The sequence below is a fragment of the Larus michahellis genome, chromosome 12 (assembly GCF_964199755.1).
Source record: "Larus michahellis chromosome 12, bLarMic1.1, whole genome shotgun sequence".
NCBI classification, from domain to species: domain Eukaryota; kingdom Metazoa; phylum Chordata; class Aves; order Charadriiformes; family Laridae; genus Larus; species Larus michahellis.
The window spans coordinates 5,878,163-5,905,511 of NC_133907.1; the positions used below are offsets into that span (position 1 = coordinate 5,878,163).

A 27,349-nucleotide genomic window follows, 5' to 3' on the forward strand; every position below is an offset into this window, starting at 1 on the left:
TAGACTAGCAGGAGTTACATGCACCTTCTGTTCTATTCCAAAGGTGCATTCTGACAAAGAAAAATAAAACAAACCCAAAATAAAACCAAACTTGTATCAGTCCAAACAAAACCATGTCAGATTTCCATCGTTATAAGATTTCAAATTTTGTGACTGGCTACCTACCATAAGTTTTAATGACAATGAAAGCTATCCCTGTTAAAGCAAACTTCATGTTGTCCCAGTTTTGCAAAGCCATTGCTATCCTCACTTAGGTCAGCTGGATCTTTGGAAGCACACTGCAATCTGCAATTAAACTGGACTCCATTGTATCCCCTCAACTTCATCTCTGGTTGAAGTGCACTGAGCTTAGTTTAAATGAATATACGCAAAACGTATTCTAGCTTAAAAAGGATGTGGATGAGGACAGCCTTAAGAGAACCTCCCCTCAACACACTGTATTTCCTCCCTGCTCAAAAAAAATTAAAAAAAGGAAAAAGACAGACTCCCTGACCAGGAAGAAAAAAGTGTCGCTTCTTTGCTTTAAAAAAACTGAAGTTTTAATGGGAGGTTTTTGAAACTGGAACACTAGCCCTGTAAACAACACCAATGATGTTTAAACTACATTACAATTGATTTAAAACTAAAAAAACACTGAAAATTTTTAAATAAATATTTTTAAATTTGAAAAATAAAGAAGTCCATTACCTAATATTTACTACTTCTTTGCAAACAGCTAATGATTTCCAACAGTAACAAACACAATGCTTATCATCAAAAGAAACCCTAAGTTGCAAGGCATCTGGAGGTAAAAACAACAAAAAAAGTTTCACTTATTTCCTTGACAACTGTTATTTATTTTTGTTTTTCAATGTTTACACTCTACCAGATGGATGGTGTATTTTTTTATCCTTTTCAAATAGACAATGGTTTAACATACGTTCATTTTGTAGCCTTAAATGGTCAGAACGATCCCATTTCATTCCTACTATTTCCACAGCACTAATGTGTCAGCCTCAAAATAAAGTCTTCAGAACTGGTTTTCCTAATCAGCTCCATACGATTCTATAAAAGGTTGAGCTTTTTAATATACACACGGAGAAAGATGTCCTACAAAGAATTAATTAAGTTTTAACTATGTTACAGCTTTGGGTTTGAGAGATTACACACGGAACTTAGAAAGAATTTAAAATATGGTCTGTTCTTCTAGCAGTCTTTTGAGATTCTTTACTGGTAGTACTTCTCAGACCTTGGTTTAGACTACCTGAAACCACTCAGAAATAGCACAATGTTTCAATATGAATAAAGAATCTGTTCCATTTCACATGGACTTCTCAACCCCCAACTGAATTTCTCCATTAAAAGCATTTCACTTGTTGGCAGCTCCACCTTGTGGCTGTACCACACAGGAGGTGGCTTTCAGAACAACTCCCACCATCAACCCGTCCCACATACCAGCAGCGGCCCAGCACTGGGGTCTTGGGGTGAGTAGCTCCCGGGGTAATCATCATCTTCCTCCTCTTGTATTTGCTGAAAAGTTCGCTTTAAAGACTTCTTCTCCTCTGCAACTGAAGACACATATAAGCAATTCATTTGGATGCCAGATCTGCCCACCTTAACTATCTCTACTTCAAAAAAATTGTACCAGATGCTCTGATGACTAAGGTCTCTAAAGAGAAGGATGATGCCAACATTGGAGTCCAACTATGGTCATTTTCCAAACGCTCAAATGCAAAACAGCAATAAAAGGTTGATTTTGCCCACACATGGATCTCTACATGCCAAGTACAAGGATACAGTCTTCGTATCAGCAGTGTGCACTGTATATTCATGCCTCCTACACTGAAAGTAGGAAAGGCAAGTAAACGTCCTATTTCTCAATAAATGGCAGCTCTTCAACTCTGCACAGATTCTCTGGTTAATACCACATATGCAGGTAAGGATTTCCACCCACAGAAGGGAAGTATTGATGCTAGGATACATGTGGACAGAAGAATTTCAAGTCATCTTTTTGCACCAAGCATATGCTCACTGTGGTCCCACAAACAACTAAAAAACTGCTGATTATTCAACCTTCCACTCTTCCATCAAAATAAAGACTTCAGGACAGCTCTGTGAAACTAAAACTCCAAGATGTGACAGCAACAACAGCAATGGGCACAGCATGAACCGATCTCCGAGCAGATAACCTATAACACTTCAGAAATAAGGATTTTATACAGCAAGACAGTGTTGGTTAAATGAACCTCAGCGTAGCATATCTTAGCTTGAAAGGGAAGAGACAGTTTATTTAATGAGTCAGAAGTCTTAATGCAGCCTTTGATCCAGTTACAGAGCCCTCAGAAGAGAGATCATTCTTCATCTTGCCACCAAAATTAATTAGAGCCAGGGTAATTTGAAAGAACGCTTTGGACAGAGTCTTGAGAACATCTCTTCAATGGAATCAAGTCTTGCCAAGATAATCATGGAGTTCAAGGGAAAGAGTGTGTATATACTTTCATTCACAGGAAAATACAAGATCACTTGATTTAAAACAAAATCAGTCTGCACAACTCTAATGAGGAAGTGAACAGAAAGGTCTGTCCTTAAATGCAGAATTTCACCTGCCTTGTCAGGTGGGGCATATGGCTGATAAAAACTTTATTTTAATGGAGAGAGAGTCAGAGATGCTGTACATCCTGCTTGTGTGAGGAAAAGCTGAACAACCTTCATGTGGTAGATACAAATGCATCTCTGATAGAGAACAGATTTACTCAATGGGAGGCAAAGAAGCACAGAAAACAGTTAACCTAAACAAAATGATTTTTGATGTATGTTACAGCAAAGCTATCTAGGCCAGAAAAAAGGTACAGTCCAAGTTTCATATGTATACAAGTGACGTATAGAGTGTATAGAGATGTATAGAGAGTTATAATCTGACTCCAAGCAAGACAGATACCAGATCAACAGGAAAAACAGCTGCTGTCCACTGAGGTCTGCAAAAGACCAAAGTTGAGTTGAACAGGGGATGTGCAGATGACAAAATAGCTAAAGAGAGCATTTACAGTTACATAGCCCAATACAACGTGCCATCAATATTTATCACTTGTGTGTACTTATCATAAAGTGATTAACCAACAAAGGATAAACACAAGATAATCAATAAAAGAATGCAAGACCATAGCGTGCGCAGAACTGAAAACAAAAATGAGAATTTAGATTCTAATTGCTGAAGAGCTATTCCTGCTGTGTTGCCAACTGCTCTACCACAAGACACAGTAGTATGCTTGTTTACTACTCTAACACAGACGATTCAGAATTGAATTTTCTGTCTGAACACAACCAAGTGAGTTTGATTGGAAACAGTCTGAAGAAGGTAGGTGCATGAACATCTGCAGTCCTAAGCACCAGTGGCTAGCTGGTGTACCTGTAGACAGGCCACTCCCTGAGCATATGAACTGTAGCTGATAGGACAAAGTGGCCCATAGACAAAGAAGTACAGACAAAACAGTCAGCTTTAAAGTAGCATTTTGGGCATGAGTAGCATAACATAAATGTGGATCATTGCACTTTTTTCCTTGGCATAAAGAGGGGCAGCAGATGACCTCACTGAAGAATCCCAGAAACACCACCTCCCTTTCAGCAAAGTAGAAAAAAAACCCTCACGCTTAATTTTCAAACTCAAGAGCATATGGTGGAAAAGGACCCCCGAAAGAGAACAGGAAACCAGGCATAAAATACAACACACCCTGCCTCGCTAGCTTTCAAAGTCTGGTAGCCCAAAATATTTTAATTATTGCAGTCTACACTTCTGAAAAAGCCTGTCAGATCCAACAAGAGAAGAGGAAAGCAGGCATTAAGAGCACCTAAAATTGATCAGAATTCAACCATGGTACGTAACACACAACTTCAGAAACAATCAACGTATCCTTGTAGAACATGTACAGCTTCTTCCAGGAAAAGCAAGAGACCATTCTTAACACAGACATAAAGAAGAGAAACCACTACTAGAGATGAAGTCAGCTTTCCTGCTTCACTGGGATCTTCTTCGCAGCTCAGAAATTGAACTACCCCTAAAGTCTTTGAAGAGTAACGCACTTCACTTCTCCAAAATGACAGACAGTCACTGTCATAACAGCTATGCAGTGAAACTCCAGCTTGCTGTTATCTTGCCGTTGCAGTGTCCAGAGAGGCTTCTAAAGGTATTTCTCCACCAACTTTTCAGTCTTCAAACCGTCTCCAGTGGCTTGAGGAAGCTTATAGTGTCAGAGACCCCAGTGACAAAGTATGAGTTTTTCCTGTAAGCTGGCCAACACGGGAGGCCTTCCCACCTAGGGTGTTCACCTTTTTGTTCTCATCTCTTGACTGGTTTTACAGGTAAATGGGCTTCTTTGATTTGACTCCAGGCTCACACGTACAGTAAAGAGAAACCAACTGTGTAATCTGTATACTCACATTCAAAAGGATAACTAGGAGTTTAAAACTTTCCTATTAATAACAGTGGTTTTATGTGTTGGGGTTTTTTTTAATCTCAAGGCAATATAAAATTATTATCTTCTCTCATGAGGACTTGGTTATGTTCATCTCCTCATTCAAGAAGCAGCCACACTAAATGGTAAGGAATTCCCCATGCAGATAATGCATTTCACTGGAGGGAACTACACAAAGGGTTCATATTTTTAAAAAACAAATAGTCCTTAATTCACATGAGGGTTTATCAGTCTCAGCACAGCTACATCATGTGCCTTTTCCGTGAGTTAAGCATACAGTTATATGACACGTTGCATGAGCAGAAACTTCTGTCTACAGGGAAACGTGCAAGGAAACAAAAACTAGACAGTTTTCTTAAAGAAAACAGAAGACGGTCACAGAACAAAATAAGAGAAACCAAGTGGTCCAGTCTGCCTTCCAACTGTTCTAAACCTTAGTTTCTTTGGGGGCTGATTACTCATGATTGTTTAAGTTCTCATTACAACACACATTTGTTGGTACCCTCTCCTAGGTCAAGCATAACTGGAGCTGATCTGCTCCAAAATTATACCTAGTCCTATCTCCAGGTGCCTTTATTTCAATTATTCTTGGAAGCACCCCTGCCTGCCCTCCTCTCCTCTCCGTTTTTCTCCATATTTTAATACGGGTCTGACTTTCTGTGCCAGAATTTGCAATATAAAGACAACCAGAGCAGATGAGTAGCTGTTCAGTTCTGTGTTACAGTGTGATACTCCTACATCAGAGCACGTTCAAGGACTTCCTTCAACTGCTTATTACAAAGACAATGAAAACATGTCATCTATATAGGTTATAATACCTAAAGGATTTTACATCAAACCTCTACAGACCTAGTTTTCCTAGGCTTTAAGATAAATGGGTGGTTCTTCTCTTTCCTGCTGCTTGTAAAAAGATACATTCTAATAAAAGTGTGATTAATGAGAAAGCAAATGCAATATTGATATCTTTCTTATATTGTTTTAACTCTAAATTAACATTTAGAGTTAAAACAATATAAGAAAGATATCAATATTCAACACTTCATTTCCATGTATATGCACATTGCCTTACGGAATCTGAAAGACTAAAACACGGTAGTAAGCTGCACCACTGAGGAAGTCAAAACCAGGGAATATAATGCTTAGAAAGGTCTGGTACTTTTTCCCCCTCCACCTCTCTGAAGGGAAAGCTTCATTATTTGCGCAATCAATTCTGTTCCATGGCAGGAACTTAGCAGGTGCCACCAACTGAACTGCTACACCTCTACCCAAGGCCTTTTTACTAATGAAACCAAAAAACTCTGCTTTATTTCGGCAAGTTTCACAACTCTAAGGGTAAGTGGTGCTCTGCAACCTAAGCAGAGCCATCCTGTTCAGAAAACAGAACCTATCATCCCAGTAATTTAAGACACTGCAATACGAAAAAGCTATAGAGAACTACCTGCATAGACTTGTTGCCATACCTTGGGCTGAAGAAAAGAATACTCATTATCACAGCACCAGATACCCTTAAGAAGCTCCAAAATTTTGTTTTAACAGCCCAAACTCATACCAATCTAAAGATACTAACACTGCTACTTCTCAGCCGTGTCTACGAACAAAACCAGGAAGTCAGAATGGTTTTGAACGACCAGCGTACTATGGTTTTCCACTTTTATGATCAATGTTCTATCTGTAAAACACGATACATTATTGTCCATTTTGCTTAGGTTCACCTGTTTGAAAACGGAATAGAGTAACCACAACAAAGCCTTCTCCAATAGTCGCCTACCACAAACTGGACCAACACCAATTTATCTTAGAAATTCATAGAAATCCCATGTGAAACAAGGTCTTACCACGAAGAAGGAAATTTGAAAACATGCCAGTCAAAACAAGGAGAAAAACTTAGGAGAACACTGCTGAGTTCTTCAAATTATTTTCTTCTTAATTTAAAAATCTTGATTTCTTTTGTATAATGAATTGACAAGAAGGCAGCAATATTCACACTCATGAAAAGGCCTGAACTGCTCTCTCAAACAAAAGATGCTACCTTAGTATCTCCAATTACCCAGGCAAAAGCTGAGTTTCTTGCCAAGTGAAAATGCGCACACAGCAGTTCTTAAAATGTTTGTATTTCTTCATTCTGTTTCCTACAAACAAAGGTCTGTTACACTTAGGAAGGGCTTGATTTTGTGTAAACATTTTGAAGTTGAGAAGGTAACAGTAGCAGGACTGACTGATAGAACCAGCCAAAGGGAGGATGACACTGAGCAACAGTTGCCAACCCACCAGCAAATCACAGCTGTGTTTCTTGGACACGCGGTATCACTTTGTTTAGATTAAACACTAAACACTTGTGAAACACTTACCCAGGTATCTTAAATTAAGAGTTTCAAACTCTCAGTTAATCAGTTCAACAGGAATTCAGGTATGTAAATCCTGTCCTTTCATGGCAAACAGGTGTCTTATGCATTGCATCCAGACAATAAAAACCACCCCAATATGAGCTATTTCATGTACAGACTGTACACCTTCCACCCTTCCCCTCTCCCAGCATTCAGAGCAGAGACTCCCTCTGTCCCGATACTGAAGAGACAACCCCTTCAGTCAGGTCAATTGGCCTCCCAGCATTTGGGGAAAAAATGGCAATACCTTCAGAATGTCATACTTAAATTACAATAAATTGGAAGACCCCTGTTGTAAGCTGCTAAAGCACCCATCCAGTAATTTCACCTGAAGCAGCATGTTAAAGCACACAAAACTACATCCATAAGTGTATGTCTTCATATTAATTCTGTATTAACTGCCAACTCCAGTAGACATATCTTGCTTGTTTTCACCACCCAAGAATGGCATACGAGCACTTTACTAATGACTAAGGCAACTCTCTCATGAAGTATCACACCTCTGTGGGGAACAGAGTAAAATTCAGTCAAAGCAGCAATGTGATTTTAGCTAATTTGAAGACACTGACACTTCCTTTAGCTGCAAAGTGGACAAATATTCCCCCGACGGCAACACTCTGGATTTTTAATGACCTCCACCTTCCATAGGTTAGGCATCCTACTGCTCCTCTCTTTTCCTTACAGTACTACCAGTTAAATATTTTCAGATGCTACAGAAGAAGAGGCAGTATCTGCCAAAGCAGTATAAAAGCACAGTAAATGCAAGAAGCTTATACTCAGTTTCTCACACCCATCTCATGTAGTAATGTTACAACCATGATGTTCTAATGATATTAAATGACACAAAGTTATCCTTTTCCCCAAATTACATCAGCTGGTATAAGAAAAAAAGAGACCAGACAAGCTTCTGGGTATATATTCCAGCCTTCAGTTATTAGAAATCATAACAAAAATATAGTAACTACACAAAATAACAAAATTAAAATGAGAATGACAGCACTAACAACATTGAATAAACCATTATAGTGATCCAAATGACCACTCTCAGAGATGTAGAGTGAGACAATTTTTACTCTCAAGGTGGACACAACAGTTCCCTGCACCCTACTTACTTGTCTTCACATCAAAAGGCAGCGCTGGAATATTCTGCCTGCGTGAGCAGAAGCAGAAATTACCTTAAGCCAGACACAAATCACAAGGCTACATACACACTTTCAAACTGGAACTGCAAGTTTAATGAAAATCAGACTTCTCTCACGTCAATCCAAAAGAGTCTCCACGACCAGCTCTGGCAACAACTCAACTACAGGAGCTCAGAGCTCAACTCCTCACAGTCCTTTCAGTGAAACATGTACCAATCTAAAAAACCAAAGTAAAACACACAACAAAAGCAATATGCATTTACCTTTAGTTTGGGGGCTATTGGAGTCTTCCATAGAAAGCTTCAGTTGCTGTATGAACTCACTGCCATACACACTCCTTTCTTGCCAGATGTTAAGCAATCGTTCCAAGGGCTTTTTGCAGCCCTCATCTGCTTCTCTGTTCAAAGATTAGAAAATAATTACAGTTCAGCTGAAAAATATTCCTTATGTTTTAAGAGAGCACCTTCCAAACTATAGCAGCTGCATCCATTAATATTAGCACATTTGGAGAGACTCTTTTTCACATTGTCTGAGACAAACCGTGCAAAACACATTTGTAGCCAATTTTCCCCTTTTATTGGGGCCAAAGATTGCCTGAGAGTGCCCCACATTCCCGGCAGGAAAAGTTTTGAAGGAAGAATCTTGCTATCATTCAGAATTTGCAAGAAGAGTTATAAAATACCCCCAACTTGACATGTTTACAATTCAGGGTATTAACATTAAACAGTTGTTTCAGACAATATCATCCCAATTAAAAAGCAGGTTGCTTGGATCATTAGGCACTTAAATGTACTCATATAGCGCACTGAAAGTTAGACAGCCATCCAGAACAGCATACCACTAAACACACAGAACATTAAAGTTGTTTAGTTGAGGTAATAGGAATTATTGTGCTATTTAGAGAAAGTCTTAAATAAATTATAGTCCATTTTTGATAGGATAGTAGCTGCACCATTTATTCCCTTTTACGTATGAAATCCTTCCTCTAGCAAGCAGACTAACGATCAGATAACCGTTAACAAGCAATGCAAAAAGAAACGGTGCTCAAAACAGAAGACTGATGAGAATCCAGTGATGTAAAATATCATCTCTTTTAAAGTCTTCTGACAATGGGGAAGAGCCATCCATTATGTGGCTTTAATAAACACATGCAACTATTCGATTTCACTACCCATGAACAGATACACAAGACCTTTTGGTAACAATTAAAATAAAGTATGTAGCATGCAGAGGACAAATGTGTAAAGCTGTGAGGGGCTGATTCACACACAAACAAGTTTCCCCAAAAAGAAATATTAACAATAAACAGTTCCTAGCCTCAAAGTAGTCAGAATCCAATCTCTACTAGACAGAGGATACCAGCATCCCCGAAACTTAAAAAAACCAACCCCAACAACAAAACCCAACAAAATACAATTGAATTCAACTTTGTATAACAAGAACGCAAATCTCTAGAGAGAAAAGTGGAAGAAACACATGACATAGCAACATACCTGGCAACATGAGAAAAAGCATCCACAAGAACAGATTCAAATTCCCTAGTAAATTCAGGTCCTTTCCTCTTACTGTTCTGGATGACATCATTTGCTAAATATAGGAAAGTAAGTTTCCTACTCGATTTTGCTGGGAAAGGGGAAAAAAAAGAGAAGACAGGGGAAAAAAAAAAAAGAGAGAGAGTTTGCATTTATTTCTCACTTCTTTCACCTGAAATCATTACCATGGTTTTCAAAGTTGCTTATAGCTTTTTAGCCTAGAAACAAAGTTCAAAATATTTCCATGTTACCAAGGCAAATCAGAGGCCTTCAAGTCAAGTAGTCCTTGGACTCCTTACTGCTGCTTTTTTTTTTTTCTAATTAATTTATAAAACAAACATGAGCTTAATACTTTTTGCGCACAGTGACGCATCAGCTCTGAGGAAAGCTGTGTAAGAAATAAACTTTAAACACATGATTAAAATGAGCTGTTCTAACATACCAGCAAATTAATGTAACAGCAAGCTTATTTTTCATTAATTAACTTCTAGAAAAAAACTTTGTATAGAACTGCTTAATTCAGAACAGAATGACATTGCAGGAGAAAGCTATTGTGCAGACTCAAATATTTTTCCAGACAATGCAGTGTCAAAGCAACATTAAATTTCTTCCATATATTCTAACTTTTCCCATCTTGACACCATCGGTTTCTATTTAACTACGGCCAGAGTGGGTGGGAGACACTGTCTCCCCGGTGCAATGGCCACAAATACTCACACACGAGACAGAAAACAAAAGCACTTATTCCCACAGCAGGCCGAACTCAGATCTTTCAAAAATTCATATTTCATATACTCTAGCCATCACACAAAAGATACTCCCAGCTAGGGCTTCATCGGCATCATCCGCTCCAAGGGGCTAAACTGCTGGCTGCCCAGGATGAGAAATGTGACACTGGCTGGTTTCACTGCTGCCCCGGGGACAGGGCATCGACACTGACAGCCTCCCTGCCTTCATTAGGAAGCAATTTGGGAAGTTACCAGCACTTAGGAAGGCAAACTTAAGTTAATCTGCAAGGAAAAAAAGCACAAAATATTTCTGGATGATACCACCAAACCGTTTTTATAGATCTCTACAACCAGCTTTACTTTGTTTATCTCCTAATCCCTTAGTGTAATTCTATAATGGATAAGTAGCACGAGTCCAAACCCAAAATTTTAAAAAAGCAAGATCTCAAAGCTAAACAGGCAGCAAAGCGCTTCACAGCGAACTCGTGCACACCGAAGGGAAAGTGCTCAGTGTATCTTTGTTTTACAACCAAGCTGCCCGGCCCAGCAAAGCAGCGGGGCCTCTCCCCTCTCAAGTAATACTTCGCTGCTTTAACCAGCGCTTCTACCCTCTGTCTTCCCAAATACCACCTCGAACGGAACACACACACACACCCCGAGTACTCGTGCGCGATATTCCGCAGGAAATTTAACAAATGCTCACACCGGGAGGAGAGCAGCGCCCAGGCTGCCGTTAAGCGGTACCTTCCCGCCCCTCAGGCCTGACAGGGCCTCCCCCGGCCCGGCCCCAATTACTGAGGCTCCGCCGTGAGGCACAACCGGCCGCTCGTACCTTTGCGGAGCTCCCGGTGCCAGACGGAGACGATCGGCCCTGCGTGCTTGCGGTGGTGGATGAGCCACAGCGAGAGGGTCTGGACGCTCTGCTGGGAGTTGCTCAGCTCCGACAGCTTCTTCTCCAGCGCCGACTCCGAGAAGGAGGACATGGCGGCGGGCCGGCCCGCGCCGGGCCTGCTCCGCCCGCGGGGGGGAGGGCGCGACGCCGCCTCACCGACAACAAGCCACCACCGCCACAAGATGGCCGCCTGACCTCTCACCCCGCCGCGGCGGGTCAAAGGGCAGCATCGTACGGATCGCCGGAGGGAGAAGGGCAGAAACGCTACGCCCGCCACGGACCGCGCACGCCAGTCGGGCGGCGGCGGGGGGGGGGGGGGGGGGGGGGGGAATGCACGGCGCATGCGCAGCCCGCCGAACCACTGCCGGGGACGCACGCGCGTTGCGGGCGGGCGGGACTTTTCTCACACCGCTCCCACCCGCCGCGTTTCGCCGTGTTCTTTTTGTCGCGCTGACGGCCCCGGATCTCCCTCGCGTCACTTCCGGCACGTGGCCGCCCCTCTACGGGAGCAGGTAGGCGCCCCGGTCCTCAGGGGCTGCCCCGGGCCTGGCCCCGAGCGGGAGCCCGCGAGGTCGCCGGCTGCGGGCCTCTGCCGCCCGGCCCAGCGCTGCCCCCGCCGCCGGCGCCCCCTCAGCCCGAGCATGGCCGTCTTCGACACCCCCCAGGAGGCCTTCGGGGCCCTGCGCCCCGTCTGTGTCCAGCTGACGAGGGTGCAGACCCCGGAGAACGTGGCTCGGCTGCAGGCCCACCTGGCAGCCGTCGGTGCCTCGGCCCTGCAGGAGCTGCAGGAGTATGTCCTCTTCCCCCTGCGCTTCGCCCTGAAGGTGCCGGGGCCCAAGCAGGAGCGGCTGGTGCAGAGCGTGGTGCAGTGCATCTCCTCCGTCCTGGCAGCAACGTGCGTGAAGAAGCAGGAGCTCCTGCAGGAGCTTTTTTCCGAGCTCTGTACGTGCCTCTCTCCCCCTTCTGGCTCAAGTAAACCCACCTCGCTGTCAGAGGAGTTGAAGCTGGCTGTAATCCAGGCACTCCACACCCTGATGCATTCGGCTTATGGGGATGTTATCTTGTCTCTGTATCAACCTTCCACCCTTCCTCTCTTAGGATTTGCTGTATCTTTGCTTCTGGGCCTAGCAGAGCAAGAAAAAGCAAAGCAAATTAAGCTCTCTGCTTTGAAGTGCTTACAGGTCCTAGTTCTGCAGTGTGACTGCCAGGAGCATCGACACCTAGATGAAGACGAGGCACAGCAATGTGGGGATTTGTTTGCTTCTTTTCTGCCTGGGATTTCCATTACGCTGTCTCGGGTTATTACTGGAGACATCAAACAAGGTCACAAACCCACTGTTTCTGCCATCAGACTCTTTTATCTGATTGTTGGCTTGGTAATGGCTGATGCACAGCTAGCCAGAGTCCCAAAGAATAAAGAAAAGCTGTCAGTGGAACAAAGCAGAATATCAGAACTAATGGTCCACCGAGGACCTGACTGGAGGAAAAGTACTGCCGAAAAACTCTCTCTCCTCCTGCATAAAATGGTAGAATTTTCTTCGGTTCACCCCCACTGGAAAGTGAGACTGGAGCTGGTGGAACTGGTCCACCACTTACTGAGGAACTGCGGTCAGTCGCTGGTGGACTCGTTCAGTCATCTTTTAAAGGCTTTGGTTGGGCTGGTGAACGATGAAAACAGCGAGGTGCAAAGCAGGTGTAATGAGGTTCTGCAAGGCATTGCAGAGCAGAGGATCATAGCACAGAACAGGGCTCTTGCTGATGTCCTGTCTGAGAACCTCCATTCCCTTGCCACAGCTCTTCCTCGCCTCATGAACTCTCAGGATGACACGGGCAAGGTTTCCACTTTGAGCCTGTTGCTCGGCTATTTGAAGCTACTGGGCCCCAAGATTAACATTGTCCTCAACTCTGTATCCCACCTCCACCGTCTGTCCAAAGCGCTGATGCAAGTTCTGGAGTTGGACGTGACAGATGTGAAGATAGTGGAGGACAGACGCTGGGGCTGCGAGAACGCATACGGACCTTCGGGCTCCTTGCAGCATGGTGTGCAAAAAAGCAGGTGTCAGAAGAAATACTTCCGTTTCTTCACAGAGGAGAAAGTTTTCCAGCTCCTTCAGCAAGTTTGTCGTGTTCTTGGCTACTACGGAAACCTCTATTTGCTTGTGGACCATTTCATGGGGTTGTACAGCGAATCTGGCATGTACCGAAAGCAGGCAGCGATGGTCCTCAATGAGCTGGTTGCAGGAGCTGCTGGAGTTGGAGTGGATGTCCTTCAGGAAAGGGAAGTTTCGCTGAACATGGATGATCTCAAAGGTTCCATAGTGTCCATTCTCGATGAGTACACAGACCAGGCGAACTGGTATTTGATCACTAGCATTGATACAGAAGAAATCAGCCATGAGCACTCTGTGCAACGTTCAGGACTTACTGCCTGTCCAGGAGGCGCGTGCAGCAGCGTTCTCCTGCCATCCCTAGAGCCGCACATAACGACCCGCACCATGAACAGCAACATCTGGCAGATCTGCATCCAGCTGGAAGGTGTCGGCTGCTTCGCTGCAGTCCTCGGGAAGGAGTTCCGGTTGCTTCTGCTGTCAGCTCTCTACCCTGTGTTGGAGAAGGCTGGTGACAAGACTCTGCTCATCAGCGAGACGGCACTGGGGACGCTGGTAGACATATGCGAGGCCTGCAGTTATGACTCTGTGCAGTGTTTGATTAATGAGAATTCTGACTATCTGGTGAATGGGATTTCCCTGAATTTGCGCCAGCTGGCACACCAGCCACATGCTTCCCAGGTCCTGGACACTATGCTGAGGCATTCAGATGCCAGCTTGCTGCCACTGGTAGAAGATGTTATCCAAGATGTCCTGTCTACACTGGATCAGTCTTACAATAACCAGGCTTCCACTTTCCTCAGGGTCCTCCACTCAGTAATGACAGCTTTAGGTATCTAAGTGATGTTTACTTTGTGTGATTCAGTCTTACCATAAGTAAGGATACTTGTCTTTGACCTTTCAACTTGCCGTGGGAGATTTCAAGTAGCTGAGGTACCACAGCATGATGGCAGCTTTGCTTTGCTTCGTGAGCCAGCTCTCAAGCAAAGATCACCAATAGCTTTCCCTCTCCACAACCTGTTTCTGTTGGTCTGGCCTGCAGACTTGCAGGAACGTGGCCTTTAGTGGTTAAGAAAGGATGTATTTACTGCTCCCATAAATGTTTTGTAGAAGCACATGGAGTGTTTTCCTATTTACATCGGGGTTTTAACATTCCCATACCATCAGGGAGGTCACAGTGATGTGACAGCAGGTGCCCGATTCTGTAGTTCAGTCCCATGAGAGTTGAGAGTCGTGTTCATCTCTCAAGGAGTCTGTGGTACCTTGCTGACTTGCAGGAGAGGATCGTGATTGCTTAGTGACATATCGGTTCCTTTTTTGCAGTCCAGTGGTTTGGATCGTCCTGCGGTGAGGAGCACCAACAAAGGCAGACTGCCGAGTGGCAGAGCAGGACTTTGTCCCAGGGGCAGCAGGTGGTGACAAGCCAAGAAGTGGAACGATTCTTTCTTGACTATGTCAGACAGAAGCAGATCGCAGAGGGCAATCTTCCTGACACAGAGGTTGAGGAGACAGGTCAGTACTGTGCGTGACAGTATGTTCAGCTTGGAGAAAGACAGTGATCTCTGAGGTTTCCTTTTGTCAGATGGGGGATTTGGGACCAGGCTGGAAGCCTGGCACACTCCTGACACTCTCAGGTCTGCTTTGAGCTGACCTTAGCTCAAGTAAGGTGCTGCTGGGTGTTCTTGCTTTGTTCTATGCATGGCGGTGGGGGGAAGTGAAATGCTTGCGGATCAAGGCATGTCTAGCTGTAAGACACAAGCACACTATGTTTTTTCTTACTTCGTAACAGGCCATTTGGGTTCAGGGCCCAAAGTTTCCTCTTTCCAGGATCCTACTGCATTTTCCTCACCCTCCCTTGGGAATCCCTGTACCATTTTCTCCTGGCTAATGATGCCACCACTCCCTTCTCACTTGGCCTTGACAGGCCCTGCAGACATTCATATAAGGAACTTTTTAGTCTTTACTGGGCTATGCTGCAATCCTGACCTTTAAATACTTCATCTTTAAATACCCAGGCTTTTCATTTTTAATAAAAATCAATGGGAAATAAGTCCATGGTGAGGAGAGACTGCAAATGTCAGACCAACTGCATTGTCCAGTCAAGAAAGCAAACCTAGTCCCACACTCCTAACTGAATCTGACGCTTAACTCGCAGAACTCAAGCGTAGACTTGACTATATCTAAATATGTTTTAAAATGCCAAAGGCCTCACTTGGGGATTTGCAGAGTAGTTGAGAGTGGGTACTGTGATCTCCCAGAACTTCCAAGTCATTTTCATGGCTTCAGTAATGGTTTTATCTTCCAGATGAGGTTCCTCCCCTTGCTAAGCCAGAGCCAAACAACTCTGACACAGACGGAGAAACTCCACTGCCAAGCCATGCTCAACTGGCCAAAGATGTGATGGAGAGGTGCATCCACTTGCTGTCTGACGGGAACCTCCGAGTGCGGCTGAAGGTTAGTAAACGCTGTCTTTGAGGGGACAGGTGGTGCCCACGAAGGGGGCTGGTACTTCATCAACGTGTGCACGATGCATGTTGGGTTTCCTGCTGTAATGAGGTTAGTGCTGCCATATGTTTATTCAGGACAGACGCTCCAAGCCTGGCAAGAGAAAGGGGGGCAGTTTTCTGGGAGTGATCTGTTTTAGGAATGGCAGCAAGGCTGAACAGAATCTTAAGGGTGGCTTCATAACAGGCACCTTCCCTTTGGGCTTGTGATAGTCAAATCCTGTGCCTCAGCCTTTGGTGGAGGAAGCAGAAGCATCTTTCATCCATCTAGGCTTCCCATCCCCCTTCCTCAGACTGTAGTGAACATACTGATGAACGTTTCTGAAGTTGCTGGGGCGATGATAAGCAGGGCTAAAAGCCTGGGTTTTTTTAATTATGAAAATCCTTTGAAGGTGGCCTCTTTTTAAACTGCAAAGCGAGACAGAAAATGCAGCAGTGAGGCATAACCCAGATTCTTACCTCAGAGGCCCCAGCCCTAGCAGGTGATCCTGCTGCTGTGCCACAGGAGCAGTAGGGTCCTAGTGCACAGCTCAGCCTGCAGGATCAGGCCAGGAATCACGCCCTGGTTCCAGCCTGGCTCTGTAGCCCAGCACAAATTATGTCGCTGTGCTACTTGTCCCTTTCCAAACAGGCTTGTGCTCTGCACTGTTCTGTTATCCCAGTTCATGCTGAGGTAAAACTGCACCCTTTCGTAGTAAAACCCTTCTTTCTCCTGCCTCCCCATTGTGACACTGGGGATCCATCTGAATGCCTGGTGCTGCAGCACTCTGAAAGTCTGTTACCTACCCCTCCTTCCCAGGTCCTGGATGTGCTGGAGCTCTGTGTAACTGTGCTGCATCCTCACGGAAACCATCTGCTTCCCATGGCTCATCGTGTCTGGCCAGCTCTCGTCACCCGGCTGATTAGTGATGACCCTCTGGCAGTGCTCAGAGCCTTCAAGGTACAGCAGCGAATCTCTGCCAACAGCCTTCAAGCTGGTGCTTAGAAGGCAAGCAGCTCAGGCATTGCTGTGGTCTGTGAGAGAAGCGCTGAGCTTGTGGAGTGATTTTTTTTTTTTTCTTTTTTTAATGTGGCTCAGAACACAGGGTCACCACCCTGCAGTGGGTGGGCTTGTACCACTCCCACTGCAGCTGGTCCACAGATAAAACCTTGACACTGTTCCTGGGGGAAACAGCAATGTTAGTGGTTATTGCAGGGAAGAGGAAAACAGTTCTTTTACAGCCTAAGCAGCTGTGAGAGGCACCATATAGCGCAACTTCCCCTTGCTGGAGCTTCCCTCTTTGGAAGTCTTAGGCTGAAGAGAAGGGACTGTTTCGCGATTGAGGCAGGGGGAGGGGAGAGGTTAAGCAAAGACTTAGCCTCATAACAACACCATTAAAGAGCTCCTGACCATGTCAACTGACTGCATTCTCTTCCTGACTCACAAGCTGGACAATAAAGCATGTTTCCAGTGGTTGCCTGCCCCAGGGTTTCTGTGCAGAATGAGATTCATTTTAGAATCCTTCAGTGTGAATAAAAGGAGAGTTTTGATTCCCCAAATTCAAGAAGCTATACCCTAGAATTTCAGAGTAGCCGTACCTCACATGTGCCCTAAAAGAAGGGAGAGCACGCTACACAAAAACTAATTTACTCTTCAAAAATTCAAGGGATCATTACAATTAACACTGAGTTTGCGTTTTGTCATAAGAAATCCTTCAGGAGCGTCTTCCTTCCTAAATTTCAGGACAGGAAGTGTAGTATCAGTGTAAATCAAATAGAACATAACCAACATCTCAGTCCTGCACACTAAGACCACCAACTTGGTGAATTTCCAAGACAGAACCATGTTTTTGCCATTTGAGTTGGCCCAGTGGATCCCCCCGTCATTTTTACATGTATTTAAAGGCCATTCTCTAGGCCAGTTTAGTTTTTATCCTGTGCACGCACCAATAGTACTGGGTGCACTATGCTGTAGCCAGTTGGCCTTTCTGGTGTGCTTGTAAAGATGGACTGTTTCCACCATGAGGGTGATTTATGCTTTAATGGCATGTTCCATCAGAAGCTCCTCCAGCAATTCTGAATAAGACTTCGCGAACTACTCTTACCTTTACTGTGCTAATGAGAGAAGGGCAGTCCCAGGAGGTCAGCCACGTGAAACCGAAGAGCAGGGCACAGGTCACTCCACCTCCCCATCAAGCATTCACCTTCTGCTCATTATGGGAAGCTGTGGCAGGTGTGGTCACATGGCTGTCACCTGCAAAACAATTATCAAGGCAGAATGAATGCCTCATCCCCAAGCTGGTGAGCATTGCTGAGCTCCTCCCAGACCTGCGTGTGCACTTATCCTCCAGTAACTGATGTTTCTCCACTAGGTGCTGTGTACCCTGGCTCAAAAGTGTGGGGACTTTCTGCGGCAGAGATTCTCCAAAGATGTCCTGCCTAAGCTGACCAGTTCCCTCCTCAGCCAAGCCCCAGCAAGTGCCAGAGCCGGGCCTGTGTACAACCACACACTTGCCTTCAAGTTGCAGCTGGCTGTGTTGCAGGGACTGGGCTCTCTGTGCGAGAGGTTGGACATGGGTGAGTTCCAGGGAAAGTATCGGTCATATGAGATCTCTGCTGGCCTTACCTCTTCTCCTTTCATCTCAGCTGACCACTTGCTTCTCATCCTTCTGCTGCCCCATGGGACTGATTTCTTGATGTTCTCCAGCCTCATCCCATTTAGGCCCTGCTGGGCTTTAATCTGTCCTCTTTGGAGAGCTCTGTAAAGATGGGCTGGTCACTCTTTACTCCCCAAGAGAAAAATGGGAGAGAAGATTCCTAGCACCTTGCAGAATCTGACTGCTCATCTCACTTGTGCGTGAGAAGTGGGTATAGTAGAGGATTGCCTGGATTGCTGCAGCTAGGCCTGTTGGGCCATGCTTTGTTCTTAATTAACTGGAAAACTGGAGCCCAGATAAGACTTGTGGCTAAGTTGACTGGTTCCATTTTGGGGCATCTCTCCGGGTGACCCTTTAAATGCAGCATACCACATTCTTCTACTGAACGAAACTCTCTGAAATTCTCTTAGGTTAAATTTCTGGAGCCGACTTTGATGAGAGAGAAGGTTTGCTGGCTAGATGCTCTTTTCCTCTCTCAATGCCCTTGATTGCTTTCCTAGCATTGCAGCAAGATGCTTAAGAGGCAAGGTCAGAAGAGCTCTGGGTCAGACAGTTCAAAGGCTCAGAAACCACTTGCTGCCAATTTAGAGCTGATTCTGTTAGGCAGCAGCCGCTGAGTAGGTTCCCTCCTATCCTCCTTTTCTGTTCCATTTCTGCAGGTGAGAGTGACCTGAATAAAGTGGCAGATGCCTGCTTGATTTACCTCAGTGCCAAGCAACCCATGAAATTGCAAGAAGCTGCCCAGAGGTAATGTCTCTTAAGTACAGGTATATCAGGTGTACAGGTAATGCGGGAGCACAGTAACCCCTTTCCTTTTGCACCTTCCCCATTCCTCCCTCCGGCACGTTTGAGTCCTGTACAGCAGGGTCTCTCATGGAAATTCACCCCTTTCTCTGGTGAAGTATCAATTATTATCCAAAATGAGCTGGAAAGGTTAGCTTGCCCACAAGTTACAGTTGACTTTCACATTACCTCGCAACACATTTGGGGACAGAGGGAGAAGATGTGCTACTTGCTTTTTTTGAACCACCTCCTATGCTAGAATACTTCGGGCTCTTGGCCCACTGATGGCATAAAACTGCAGAGGGGAAGACAGCTATGGAAGAGGATATGCCAGACCTTCCCACGTATTATATCACTTAATACCTTCTGCAGGCTGGGGGATTTACTTCTGTTATCCTTCCATTTTCCCTGGGCTCCCGTGATCGCATCAACCCAGGCTTTGCCAGGTGGACTGGAGTTTGTTTGGGAAGCTGTCAGTCTTGGCACCAGTCTTGCTTTGAGAAGGCTAGGAAAGGTTAAAAGAGCACAAACAGTTTAGGTGAACACACACCAGCTCTATGAAGTGCCGACAGACATAATACTTTGCTGCTTAGTGTTCAAAATCCTGCTCAGCATGTTCCTGCTGTCAGGATAAGAAATCACTATTGTCATATGTTGTCACCTGGAAACAAGGCCAGAGATTTCAGCAGACAAGTCCTGTTACAGAGCATGGAGAGTGAATAAGAAAGCCATGCACCTCTGCTCTCTGCTGAAGGACAGGGATAAAAGCCCCCCCCCCTCTTTCTGTGTGGCCAACCCTGCCCTCCCCCGAGGGGAGAGGATGCTGGCGGTGAGCAGGTTCAGCAGGCGCTGCGGATTTCAGAGGGCAGGCTGTTGAAAAGGGAAGAGCCGCCAGTTCCCTTTCACCTGAGCTCAGGCTTCCCAGGGGTTGCAGGGTGTGAAGGGCTTTTGTGTGGCTGGGCAGCAGTTTAGAGGGAAAGGGCTCTCAGAAGCTGTAGCCGTACCTTTGTTTGTATTCCTGCGCTGGTGAAAGTAGGTTTATTTTTACCTTAGTGGCTTTTATTGCATCACAGCAGGCTTCAACAGCATTTGTTCTGCAAAGGGGTTCTTCGCTGTAGGCTTGCATACCCTTAATACAATAAAGCGTTCGCCTGTGTAAGCAATGCTGGAATAGAAAGCAGAACACCAGGATTTATCCAGATATTTGGAATCTTAAGCTTTTAAATCATTAACAAAGCAGTCTGAAAAGCTGTGCAATTTCCCCCACAGCAGGGGTGGGGGGAAAATACTGAATTAGCTCTATAATGTGATAGGGTCATTAGAAGCTGTATTGCGAAGCAAGTTGCTGTTACTGGAGAAAAAGGGCAGCAAAGTTTCAGGGCAAGTAACATTTTTCTTCTGTATATTATTTTAATTCTGTTTTAAGGGGAAAATGGCACGCGGTACACTGCTCCACCCATGCCTTTGATGCACCATACATTACATATTACAGTGAACAAAGCAAGGTTTTCTGTTAACAGCTACCTCGTGTGTAGCTCTGTTGACCAACACATATATGCACTGAGGCATGGATCATGTCTGGCCTGATATTAACCATACACATGGCAGTACTTGCAGTTGGTTTTGTTTGGGGTTTGTTTTTTTTTTTTTTTAAGTTTAGTCCTGTCTGTTCCCTGGTCTTGGAGGCTGGATGGATCAGAGTTAAACACAGAGCAACCATTTTTAACTATAGTACCCCTGATCTGGGGTTTCAGCTTAGAAAAGTCAAAATTAGTTTACAGTGTCACAATCAGCTCCCAGCGCCAGGATAAGAATCACTTCTCAGCCATGCTTCAATTTCCTTTCTCCGGCTGCTTAACCATCACATTCCTGTAAACTCCAGTCCTTTTCCATGCTCTCCATGTGCCTGAAAGCAGTCCTGCAAACTGACACAGGTTGTCACATGTAAGGCCCTTTCCACCCAGGCAAGGGCAGTCTGCTACATGAAAAATTCTGCATTTTAAATGCTTCTAAAAACAGACAGACCAGAACTAATCTTAGCCACAGCATGAGTGCCAACATACGTCACATAACTCAGCTTTATCACTGCAGAAATCATACAAGGTAAAAAGATGTTTGGAATCAGCTTGCCATACTGATTTATATTAACTGGCCTTTGCTCGGCTTTTTGGATTCTTACTCAACTCATGAGTTGTGACCTGCCAAGAACAAGGTCAGGTCTTACAAAGTCAGTTACAGCTCCAATAACTCCTTGCACTGACTAAGTGAAGATTCTGTAGGTATGCGAAGGGCTAAGCTGGAGTTTTTGGCCAAGGTGCTGGAGCCACAAACAAAAAAAAAAAAAAAAAGGAGAAAAAAAAAAAAGAGTTTTGGCTGTCTTCCAGGGATGTTATCATGCCCCAAGGAGGCTGCTTAATCCCATTTATAGGACCCTGTAGTTTTATTAGATGAACCAGTGGGAGTAAGTGAATTTTGTAACTACAGCTTCATGCAATACTCAACAGGCAAAAATAGATGCTGGGAAAAAAAGAACTCCAGCATGTCTGAGGAAGAGAAAATGGGACAATAGGCTTTATTATAAGGTGACTGGAGTATTCCAGGAAAGGAATATTATCCAAAGCTTGGGAAAAAAAAAATACTGAAGAGGAGTACGGGAAGGCTAGGGAACACTAGACACAGCTTTGCTTTCATTGAAAATAAGCCAGTGCAACTGGTAAAGGGACCAGAAACACTTGAGCAGCAAAGGGGTGGTGGTGTGGGGCCAAGCACTGGGAACAAGACAGGGGGAAGATGGTGTAAACTGAAGGTGACAATATGTAAATCTGAGCTTCAATCAATGTATTAAGTTGGATCACCCCTGACAAGCTTTTCACTTTGGGGGAAGAAAAAAAAAGACTTTGAAGGAAAAGAGATTAAGAAATTGTCATTGTCTTAAGTCAACATTTCACAAGTAATTCTGCATTTTTTCAGTTTGAAGTGACTGGTTTGAAATTTACAGTTAATTCCTAATAAATGTTTATAGCCTGTGAAGTTTACCGTTTCGGTCAACAGTCTGGATAGGAATGGTTTTTTTCCAGGATGCAGAAATAATTTCCCCAGTTCTTACTGAAGTCTGTGGTGAACTGTGTCTAGTTAAACATTCAGCAGAGATGCAAAAGCCAGAAAAATTTGTCCTTTTGTGATCCCATTCACTGTGCCATGGCTTTGCTTAGAGCTTGGGAAAAGACAAGGAAACAGAATAGCTAAACTCTGCTCTGTATTAGTAAAGCAAGTTGTTTAGCACAACTGGAACAAATATGAGCTATTTTTGGACCTTTTCAGATACCAAAGTTGGTTACACAGTGTACCACTTTGGGTTTGATTGTGTGGTTTATTGGATACTTATTGACAGCTGTCATTCGCAAGCTGGGCTTAGGTACACTAGAACAGCCACCTACACAAGGCAAAATTCAATAAAATGATATTTAAGTTTAAAAAAAAAAAAAGGAACAACAGAAAACAAACCTGGATTAACCCCAGGATTCTTTGCCATGGAAACAGGTTGCTTAGAAACTACCCCAGAGTGAGTTTGAAAACGTAGAAGTCAAGTTGTTCTTTACGCTGCACAGCACTCCAGGTTATCAGGAGATAATCACACACCTCAGGCCATGATGGGCACAAGAGGCAGTGGCGTTCTTCAGGGACCAGCTAATCTCTTGAGGGTTGCTCTCTCCCGAGCAGCTGATTGGGAAGAGGTTGGAGAGCAGAGTATCTTTGCTGTGAAGGTAAGAGGTAAAATTGTGCATGTGCTGGACAAGGAGAAGCCAGCTGAACAGTACTCCCTGTTCCCATGTTTACTTCCCAGTGATTCATCTTTCTTGCCCAGTCCTATCCACCCCAGCCATAAGGAGCGAGGATTATTTCTATGCAGCAGCCCATGGTAAGCTAGTGGAAACCACTGGGCCCTGCTGTTTGCTGCCAGGCAGAGCGCCGCACACTCACACTGTCAAGGCCAAGTGAGCACCAGGAGAACGAGGAGGGGACTGGCAGCCAGCAGGGCTGGGAGAGCTGGTGCAGAGGTGTCAGCAAGTGCAAGCTCTAGACCCTGCCCCAGGGAGCCCGCCTGCACTTTACTCAGCCTGGCACTGGGGTCGGGTCAGCCCTCCCTTTTGCAGCCCGCAGAGCTGCAATAACAAAGCCAGGGGAGCAGAGAGCCCCACGAGCTCACCTGCCTCTGGCTGTCCCCCAGAAAGAAGGCATGTTGCTGATGGAGTTGTTGCCAAGCACAGCTATCGCTTTGGAGCACGTTCACGCTGGGTTCCTCTGGAGCAGACAGATAGGCACTGCAAGCACCTTCAGGAGGGGACACTGCCAACAGCTTGCAGTGGCAACGTCTTCCCTCGTTGCTGTCAGAGACCTGCACTGCGAGACAGACAAGTGGTTAACAGCAGACAGGCAAAACCAACACCTTTGGCTGCTCATGGAGTAACATAACAATTCATACAGCCACAAGATTATTGTGAAGAGGTGAGGGAGCTTTCTAGTGCCTCCGTCCCGTTTCTGTGCTTTATCAGGTTACCCGTGGCACTGCGCTCCCTTTCAGGGGAGAGCTTCTAAAAGGGATTTCTGCCTGCTCTACATAGGAAGCAAGCGCACTTTAGGGATAAGAGTTCCCCAGGGAAGTTTTGACAGCAATCAGGTCTGGATTTTGTGTGGCTTTTGTAGCAGGTGATCTTTGATTTTAGGGGGGGGGGCGGTCTGTAGTGTGCTTCTTGGGGGAACGGAGGCAGAGCTACCCTCTGATTTCTCTTCACCTTACCTCACCCAGCTGTTGTTCTCCTCGTGGCCCCATGATTTCAGTAGAAACTGGAGACCTGAAGATGTGTGCCTGGGCATTTACTGAGGTCTTGGAAAGCTGACCCGTAAGCTTGGTGGGCGCTGAGTACCCTTGGTGCTCGTAGTCTCCATGGGAGCACAGAGTACTCAGCACCGTGCAGGAGGCGGCCTTGCAGTGCCGTCAGGGCAGCCTGCAAATTCTAGTTTAATTTTGTACATGGCACAGCCAGAAAACTTAATACCAGTTTAGCTCAATACGCCTTCTGTGCATTAAACCCTGACACAGATCTAGCCAAGCTCAAAGGTTACCGACGATGAGAACTGGCAGGAAGAAATGAATAAATGTAGGTCATGCAAATCAGCCATTTGCTCTTTTGCTCCTAGGAGCTTCCTGCTCTCCAGCAGGACCATCCGCAGCATCTTTGTTACAGCAGCTCACAGCTGGAGTCCAAAGTGTGAAGTGCATACTCAAAAGTCGCCTGTCTTACCTGGGGTGTTGAAATTCAAAGCGAAAACCATCAACACAGCAGTAAAGCATTAGAGGAAGTTGTCATTCCTCTCTTCCTCAGTTCTGTTGTTAATGAAGGGTTTCTTTAAAAAAAAAAAAAATCAAAAAATCCTGCTTTGTGAAAGGTGCTGTGCAGAAGGAAGAAAACTTGGAGGGAGCTAATAAGGACTTGGCATAAGAGGAGACCTCACATGAGCAAAAAGCCCTGAGTGCAGCGTTCAACTCTACTTGTGGCCCAGCCTGGACAGCTGTCCAGAAATACCCTGGTTTTTACCCTCTCTGAAAAGGGACAGAAGTCCAGATGGGTTTACCCCCCAACTCCCCCAAAACCAGAAAGGGTGGTGAAGAACATATACAACTTCTTTGAAGAGCTCTGCAGGAGCGATTGTCCAAAACGTGCCAGACGTAAGTAGCACGTGTAATACTCCGCAGTCACCTCTGCGGCACTTGGGACAGGCTGATTTGGAAAGGCTTTTACCAGCAGCAGCCCATGATGCTGAGACCGAAGCCTGGGTCAGTTACTCACAAACTGCTCATCTGATGTCGATAATTTACCGCGTATCATAACAACTGTCCTTCTCCCACTTGCCAGTGATGTGAAACCACTGAACTGTCTTCTCTTGGACACAGGAGCCATTTTAATGGCTCTCTCTAACGAGCCTCCAAGTCTGATCAACTATCAAAGGTTGCAGACAACATCAAAGCTGTCTGTTAATGACCCTGTTGGGTACCAATCAAAAGGCCCCCTCCTTACCCTCCTTTCTTTCTTCCCACAGTGTTTTCCTCCACTTAATGCAAGTGGACCCTGACAGCACCTGGCTCCTCCTGAACGAGCTCTGCTGCCCTCACCAGTACGAGCCCCCCCACACCAGCCTGCGGCCTGTGAAGCTTCGTGGGATGGGGAGGCAGCGGAACGAGTTCACCGACAACGTGCTGCTCCTGCTGGAGAGGCTGCAGCAGCAGGAGAGCGTGACACCACGGGCCGTCACCCAAGAGGTATCTCCTCCTTGACGGACCTACCAGCAACTGGGGAGTGGAATGAGGAACCACCCGGATAGCGCTCACTTGGGAAAATCCCATCATTTAAGCCCTGAATCATTCTGGGGACAAAGGAGAGATTGCCCGCCCTGGGGCACTGGCCGAGACACCCTCCCCGTGGGTAGAAGTTTTATTTTATTTTTTTTTAAGCAGTGTTTGAGGATGAGGTGGGTACACGGCCCCAATTCCTCCTGACTTGTACTTCTCTGCACATGGTGCTGGAGAGAAGTCCCAGGGGCATAGCACATCTATTTAAAATTCTTCTGTACAGAGAGAGTCATTTTCCAGAAATTACTTCCCTATACTTGATCCTTGGGTGGTGCCCCTTCAGGATCTCCCCCCTCCCCCCCCCCGGCCCTCTGACCTCCTCACAACTGTGATATTCCCTCCTGTTCTCAGCTGGACAACGATTGCCAACTCAAAACAAAAGCTTTTTCTGGCCTTAACCCTTCCCAGAGAGAGAATTGTGTTTGGGGTACATTAGAAATGTTGTTTTTAAAACCAGTTATTATCAGATAAAGCTAAAATGCACTTCCAATAAATTCCTCACCAGTATTACTGGCAAGAACACCACGTCCTCTTAGAAAGATCAAGGCCGTTCCTTGTAGTTTGCAGTTTGCTGAGACTGGCCAAATGCATTGTGCTCCCCGGTTCTCACCACTGAGGACAAGACATGCTTTAGAAAAACAGCCAGCCCTGATTTACAGCTTGCAAGTGATTTAAGACTCCTCCTCGTTCCCAGCTTGCCTGTCATTCTCACAGGCCATTTCTTAAACCTCTCATATTTTTAACACCCAGCCCAAGGAGAACTAGATGAAGTATCTACCTGTGCCCCAGTGCAGCCTCCCAGGTGGGTACGTGCATGGTCAGATGACACAGGGGGTGACTTAGGTGTCGGCGCGGTGGTACCACGGCAGTGCCACGGTTTGCTTGAGCAGGAACAGCGCAACACAGTGAGCAGAGGGGACAACGAGTCTTTGGGGGTCTTGCTCGCTGCCCCTGCCAAAGGGCTTCCCCTCCAGAACGCGACATGGGCTCACTGCTCGCCTGGAAGCTGCTGTAGCGTACACCAGCCCCCGAGTCCTCCAGGCTCCGTCCCCAGAGACTGTCTGTAGGTGCTGCTCCCAGACCAGGCCCTCTCAGATTCGTCAGCTTCACCCAGAGCTACTTCTGGCAGGAAGCTGCCTCCTGACGCTTGTGAAAGTTTTGTGCTCATAAAGCAAAGGGATCTTGACTGTAAATTTGGAAGCAAGCTCAGAAATCCAAAAACCAAAGCAATAAAGTGTTTGTTACATGGAACGGGATTTGTGCGTCGCTGTTGGGGATCCTGGGTGAATGTCCAAAATGTGTCTCAGCTGTTGGGACCAAGGGGGCTGCTGCTGATGCCAACACCCCCCTCAGCTGGGAGTACCTCCCCTTGCCTCCCTGGTTTTGTTCAGACTTTACTCCTGGTTACTTCTCCGGGAAAAACACAAGTCAGTGGCTTTTTACCAGGTAGGACAGAGCTGCAGATCAGCTTTTACCCTCTGATGCTTTTTTTTTTTAAATATATATGTTCAATGCTTAACACTGGGTTGGATTTTGTACAAAGGAGCCCTTCAGAGTTGATCTGACAGGGGAAGACAGGGGAGGCAGAAAGGTGAAATATTACCTTGGGTCTCCAAAGCGCCGTTGGGGTTTGTGCAGAATTTTCTGGATTGTTGTAGCACTTGATAAAACTCATCCATCAGGTGCACACGCTGCATCCAGCCCGTCTCTGCCTTGCCTTCAGCGCCGGCTGGAGCTCACACGTGACAGATCAGCAGCACCGTGATGGTGCTCCTGCCCAAAC

At 45.6% G+C, this 27,349-nt stretch overlaps 2 protein-coding genes across 6 annotated transcripts in view; one reads left to right on the plus strand and one right to left on the minus strand.

Moving 5' to 3' along the window:
- The window catches only part of RPRD1B (regulation of nuclear pre-mRNA domain containing 1B), a 27,946-nt gene extending 16,513 nt beyond the window's left edge, over window positions 1-11,433 (minus strand). For all 4 annotated transcript variants that reach the window (XR_012589612.1, XR_012589614.1, XR_012589613.1 and 1 more), the window contains exons 1-4: window positions 11,067-11,433; window positions 9,468-9,597; window positions 8,238-8,371; window positions 1,435-1,547 (exon numbers count right to left, since the gene is read on the minus strand). Coding sequence is in view for 1 of the 4 variants with exons in the window: in XM_074604984.1 (XP_074461085.1) it covers window positions 1,435-1,547; window positions 8,238-8,371; window positions 9,468-9,597; window positions 11,067-11,217 (528 nt within the window). In the remaining 3 variants the exon portion in view is untranslated. The remainder of the gene's footprint in view (window positions 1-1,434; window positions 1,548-8,237; window positions 8,372-9,467; window positions 9,598-11,066) is intronic.
- Window positions 11,429-27,013, plus strand: TTI1 (TELO2 interacting protein 1). 2 transcript variants are annotated; one of them, XM_074604975.1, is made up of 7 exons: window positions 11,429-14,066; window positions 14,558-14,746; window positions 15,540-15,688; window positions 16,538-16,678; window positions 18,090-18,294; window positions 19,034-19,121; window positions 25,257-27,013. In XM_074604975.1, the coding sequence occupies exons 1-7, from the start codon at window positions 11,468-11,470 to the stop codon at window positions 25,489-25,491; spliced, it is 3,606 nt and encodes a 1,201-aa protein (XP_074461076.1). In that variant the 5' UTR covers window positions 11,429-11,467; the 3' UTR covers window positions 25,492-27,013. The 2 variants fall into 2 exon arrangements, with proteins under 2 accessions (XP_074461076.1, XP_074461077.1); XM_074604976.1 differs by lacking the exon at window positions 19,034-19,121 and having other exon boundaries at window positions 25,257-25,413.
- The last annotated feature ends 336 nt before the right edge of the window (window positions 27,014-27,349 follow it).